The sequence below is a fragment of the Cyprinus carpio genome, chromosome B7 (assembly GCF_018340385.1).
Source record: "Cyprinus carpio isolate SPL01 chromosome B7, ASM1834038v1, whole genome shotgun sequence".
Taxonomy (NCBI): Eukaryota; Metazoa; Chordata; class Actinopteri; order Cypriniformes; family Cyprinidae; genus Cyprinus; species Cyprinus carpio.
The window spans coordinates 38,275,652-38,281,804 of record NC_056603.1 but is presented as its reverse complement, the minus strand read 5'-3'; the positions used below and the strand labels follow the sequence as shown (position 1 = coordinate 38,281,804).

General features: G+C 32.5%; 1 protein-coding gene across 1 annotated transcript; it reads left to right on the top strand.

The window, feature by feature from the left end:
* Positions 1-3,271: 3,271 nt before the first annotated feature.
* LOC109059550 lies at positions 3,272-5,328 on the top strand. Its single transcript, XM_042726879.1, has 3 exons — positions 3,272-3,415; positions 3,522-4,006; positions 4,115-5,328. The coding sequence occupies exons 1-3, from the start codon at positions 3,393-3,395 to the stop codon at positions 4,624-4,626; spliced, it is 1,020 nt and encodes a 339-aa protein (XP_042582813.1). The 5' UTR covers positions 3,272-3,392; the 3' UTR covers positions 4,627-5,328.
* The last annotated feature ends 825 nt before the right edge of the window (positions 5,329-6,153 follow it).

The following is a 6,153-nucleotide window of genomic DNA, read 5'->3' as shown; positions in this document are numbered from 1 at the left end:
TAATAATACTAATAACAACATGCCACTTTGGGTCTTTTGTGCCAATTCTGGCAAGGCCATCCTATCCCAAAAGTTTAATTTTACATTTTCCTTTCAAAATAAGAACTTTAGAACATAAAAATAAGAACGTATAATTTTTAATCCGCAAATCAAAAAAAAAAAATCCTCATTAACAGATAGACAAACAAAAAAAAACGAATTATTTAATATCCAACATATAGCATCATAGATAACTATTTTCCAGAGAGAGATACAAAATTAGATGGGGACATAGGGGTGGGTAAGACATTTTATCCAGTCTTACCCCATAGCAAAGTTCAAGGAGTTCGGATTGGAGGGGCACATCGATAAGCCCCAAAGGGCACTTTACCCCCCACTGTGAGAGTGGGCTCATTACCTAAATGAAACTGTTGTCACTACATCAGGCTACAGGAGCAAATTATTTTTATCCACTGACCTATAGCTGTGTGAAAAATAAGGTTATGAAATGAATATAGACATAAGCTACAATCATCGGGATCCAAGCACCAGTGGCTCATGTAGACGATTAAATTCTCTCACTAAAGAATGTGCATGTAGGGACTTATACATTTTGGGGTTACTGCTACAATCTTTTACAATTACTTTGAATTTTGAATTTCATATTCATTTAAACAAATTGCACGACCGTTGTCTTCAGTTCATTCTCAGTGAAAAGTTATACTTTTCCCAACTTTTGTAACACATTGCTACAAAATAAATGTGTGTACATACAAAAGTGCATATTGTTTTTCTGTATACTGAACTACTGACTTTTCGCAGTAAGCCTTCACCTGTTGTTGAAATCTGTGTCTAAAAATCTCAATGCAATGCAAAACTGGTTGGTGTCAACAAAAATTAACACAATTTTATGCACTGATGTATGTAAGAAATATTTTCAGGATGCTATGAAAAAAATAATTTCATCTCAATCTTATCTTTTTATCTTTATCATTATCTTAACATCTTATATCATCAAGATTTTTTGTAATTGTAAAAAATGTAAAAAAAATTCGTCTTGAATCACTTTTAAATTATTGTTAATGTTGCATGATTTGTAATTAAATTGTAAAAACATCTATTCATACTACCCTTTGTGTTCGTGTGCAACAGAAAATTTTAACCATTTCCCTAAACAATAGGTAAATTATTTTATCTAATCTGTGCATATTAGTGCTCCTGTAGCTCAAGTGGTAGAGCATTGCGTTACAAAGCACAAAGTTGGGGGTTTGATTCCCCGGGAACACATGATAGGTAAAAATTGATAGCCTGAATGCACTGTAAGTCGCTTTGGATAAAAGCGTCTGCATAAATATAAATATATATTATATATTGAAATGCATATTGATGACAAGTATTCAGTTAAACTGTACCAATAACATTTTTGAAAAATCTTTTACCAATCTTTGTAAAATCTGTCACATCTGTGAATAAATTTAATGGAATTACTGAATATCCTTATGAATTACAGTATGAAGTATTACAGTATTAAATTATTAATTAAAGTATTAAAAAGGTAAAATTTTTATGCTACAATTCTAAACATTTAAATGTATCCACAAATTCTAATTAACAAATAGTCAAACAAACAATAAATATGTTATAAATACTTTGAGATTCAACATACAGTGTCTCAGAAGACTGATAACCAGATAACCAGAGATATAAAATTAGAACATCTTACTCTGCCTTACCTTATAACACCAAGTTCAAGAGTCCCTGTGATCATGTGTAATCACATTTTCTAAATATAGCAAGACATCTACCAATAGCATTAGAGCTCCAGCACTATGAACGCCCATTACAGAACAGAGACCATCACAACAAGAAAGAAAGTTGCTGATACTCTTAATGCACCTTAACAGATCTTGTGACTAGATCAAACGACTCTGACTTTTGGATAGGGTAAGGCAGCTGCATTTAGGATCTTTTGATAAAACATGCTGTAGCTTTAATCCTCTATATACACTTTGGAAAATCACCTATTTAATATGTTAATAGTTTATAAAATGCAGGCTACTAATTCTGAAATCATCTTTTTCCTCTTAATATGCTGGGGGGGAAAAGTATACTACACTGGGGAAAAAAATGTTAACCTATACGTACCCCCAAATACGTCTTCAGTAGATTGACTACACCCCAAATTGAAGCAGGCTAAATTATAGGACTCTGTTTCTAACAATCTCTAAATAAAGTGTTACTTTATAACATTTATTGGTAACACTTTAGAATAACGTTCCATTAGTTAATGTTAGTTAACTACTTTAGTTAACATAAACTAAGCAAGAAAAATCCTTCTACAGCATTTATTAATCTTAGTTAATGTTAATTTCAACATTTAGTAATGCATTATTCAAATCAAAAGTTGTGCTTGTTAACAGTAGTTAATGCACTGAATTAGCATGAACTAACAATGAATAACTGTATTTTCATTAACTAACATTAACAGAGATTAATAAATACTGTAATAAATGGATTGTTCATTGTTTGTTCATGTTAATTAATACATCAACTAACATTAATTAATGGAACCTTATTCTAAAGTGTTACCCATTTATTTTAAAGAATACTACATGAATATAAAATTAACAATATATAGTTACAAATAAACTGTATAATATAAAATATACTATAAAATATAAGGTCAATGTACCCCCACTGTGAGAGTGGACTTGTTACTGAAAAGGTAAAGAAATTAATATAGCTGTATAAGCTGCAATCATCAGGATCCAAAAACCAATGGTTCATGTAGACAATTTAATTTCTCACTAAAGAATGTGCATGTAGGGGTTAATAAATTTTGAGGGTTATTGTTACCATCTTTTACAATCACTTTGAATGTGAATTTCATATTTGTTTAAACAAATTGCACGTACAGTTATCTTCAGTTCATTCTCAGTGAAAATGTTATGCTTTTAACAAGTTTGGTAACACATCGGTACAAGATAAATGTGTACACACAAAAGTGCATATTCTTTTTCTGTGTACTAAACTATTGACTTTTACTTGTAAACCTAAAAAGCTAAATCTAAAAAGTTCAGTGCGATGCATATTAGCATTCAACAAGACAAAACTGGTTAGTGTCAACAAAAATTAGAACAGTTTTATGCACTGAAATTTTATGTAACAAATATTTTCAGGATTGACTGCCATGAGGAAAAACAGGTTTTATCTTAACCTTATCTTAACATCAGTTTTTTTTAAGGCAATGACATCAAGGTTCTGATATTAGTGCCGTCAAGATTGTAAAAAAATTGTATTATTTTATTTACTGTTTAAGGACTTTTAAATGATTGTTTCTATTTCATTATTTGTGATCTTAGTGTCAAAACATCTGATTATACTGTCCTTTGTGTTTGTGTGTAACAGGAAAGATGAACCATTTCTACAAACACCAGTAGGTTATTTTATCTAATCTGCACATATTACATTTAAATGCACAGTGATGAAAAGTATTCATTTATACCATTAAAGCATTTTAAACATTTTTCGTATACTTGCAGTGTTATGGATTTGCAGTCTATGAAGTCAGTTTCTAAGTCTCTAAATGAAGGAATTGCCTCGATCTGTAACATCTGCAAGTCCCTTATGAATGCACAAGTCAATCCCACCACGGACACATGCTCCAATTACAAACAAATCAGGGGATATATCGAGGATGCTGAGCAGTGCATGAAAAATACTGAGAAAATGATTCAAGAAAAACTAAAACATCTGGATGAAAGCATGGAGCAACTTATTAGAGAGAAGCAAAACGTTGAGCAGCAGAAGAAAGAAAAAAGCATGACCATGGATAAATTGCACGAAGAGAAGAAGTCCGCTGAAGGTTCATTAGAGTATTCCGAAGCAGCTTTGACACAGGCTATTAAAAACCTAGAATCAGCAAACTATGCCCTAAGTGTACAACAAGACAGGAGGAACGCAGGTGAAGGACTGACAATTGCAGGGGGGGTATTGCTTGCAATACCAATTATTGGATGGATTGCTGGTGAGTATGACATTACTCTTACCATCACTCTGAATTTAACAATTTGTGAAGTTATGCATTTTTTCCCTTTGGCTGATGATGTGTATTCAAGAGATTTCTGTTCTCTAGGTCCAATAATGATTACTGAGGGACAGCGGGGAATTGAAGAAGCTTCAAATGCCTTGAGACATGCTGAAAGGGAGAAACAAGACTGTGAGTCTCAAATGTTGAACTGGATTACAAAAGTGGTTCATTACGAGGGAATAATCTCTAAGACACAGTCTGAAATTGAGCAGGCCAATGGAGCACTGAAGGGGATTGAGTGGAAGATTAAAGAGGTTCAAGAGCATCTAACAGGCACAGCTGAAATTCAGGAAGTGGTCAGGAGAACTGTCAACCTTCTGAGTGTTCTTAGTGGAAGAGTCACTGTGCTGGAGAGACAAACACAACATTTCATCCTCTGGCAGCCCGTAGTAAAGTCCATGGAAGATGTGATGAAGGCAATAGTAAATATTGCTGAGAATCGGCTCCTCTATAGTGATGGTGTCCCAGGCCTTATAAATACTTTGAGGGAGAATGTTGGAGGATTACTGGCTTTATGCAACACGCCCAGTAATTCTGAAAATGACAGCTATTACTAATCATTTCAATGTAATTCACATAGCAAATGCTTTAAAGAAAAAGGGGTTATTGGTGTTTTTAATTGTTTTGTTTTTTTTCACTTGTGTAAATTCACAAATGAATTTACAAATTCTGATTTTAATCACAATACAGATTATTATAAATCTTAACTGCTTTCATGAATGACTCCATTTACATTGATTATATGACAAATTTTAAACATCTTATTAATCACTCATAATTAATTTCATATAATCAGTTGCTGTTTGCATGTTTATAGCTCATACTGTATAAAAAAGACATAAGATTAGGTTTTGGTGGCAGTTTCTGTTGTTTTTATTTCCTGTTTCCTCAGTACCCCTATGGTTATTAGCAAAGCCACTTGAAGGCAACCCTACAACCTTAAGCCCGAAAAGCATCAATGGAGAAGAGGCTTCACTATACTGAATAAACAGTTTTTGTTAGAAAATAGCTCATCATTTAATGAATCAACAGCCTGTTTGATAATCTTCAACATGTTTTATGCAATACAATATGTTTATTGGGAACTATATGTAAATTTTGCCTTGATAAAATTTTTTTTTTTTTTTATGAGAAGCCAGAGTAGGGAATATCATGACTGGTAGGACTCATTTACGGCATTACTTCCAGCAAATGTTTCACATTATTAGATAATAATATATGTTGTGTAATATTGTGTATTGTCTAGAAATGTAATTTTTTCCCCCCCTTTGTTTTTTTTTAGGTTTTACCTGAAATTGGATTTGAATTGTAATGACTGCCATGTTTCTTATAATGATATAATGCGATTTAATGAGTAACACAAATAATTTAAAATATTGTATTATATTTTATGTTGTTTAATGAAAATAAAAATATGTTCTTTCTATGGTTTCCAAGTTTCAATAAATAGACTTGTGACTGCTGCGTATGGTGATGATATAACACTTTTTATTGAATAAAGGAATAAAGAAATACATAAGAAAGGACTTATTTTCATGGCTTCCCAATTTCAGCAAATAATTTACAATTGTAGTGACTAGTAGTGTAATGAACAGAACTTTTTAATGAACAGAATAAAGCCTTATCATAAATTGTGGACTTTATGTGCACATTCTACAAACATCCTACTGTAGTAGAGATATAACAACAAACAAATAATATAATGTCATTGTCACTCCTGGCTTAAAGATGCAACATAAAAGGGAGACGACATGTCAAATTTAACTCAAAAAGGAATTTCTTACATCAATAATTAATCTACATCAAGCATCAACATTCAATAATGTTGGTCAGTAATGATAGTGAGTGAATGAGTGAAGAATGTTAACAAACCCAATAGGGCTACATAAAGCACAAATAAACAACTTCAAACCTGGAGTAAGAATCTGGCAGACTGCCTCAGCACATTGTTTAAATGTGGTTCCATGTTAAAATTAGGTGCGCTCAAGTCACTGATCAGCAGAGGCATATAGCAATAGGGCAGGCAATTGCCTGGGGCCCCACATTTTGATGGCCCCCGTCAGCTGACCATTTTAACAATCGGA

What these genes read in the sequence shown, in the direction of transcription:
- LOC109059550 (XM_042726879.1), top strand. Translation starts at nt 3,393, where the DNA reads ATGAACCATTTCTACAAACACCA. An exon ending in AACCATTTCTACAAACACCA is followed by an intron (nt 3,416 to 3,521) that starts GTAGGTTATTTT and finishes GTATACTTGCAG; the next exon opens with TGTTATGGATTTGCAGTCTA. An exon ending in AATTATTGGATGGATTGCTG is followed by an intron (nt 4,007 to 4,114) that starts GTGAGTATGACA and finishes TCTGTTCTCTAG; the next exon opens with GTCCAATAATGATTACTGAG.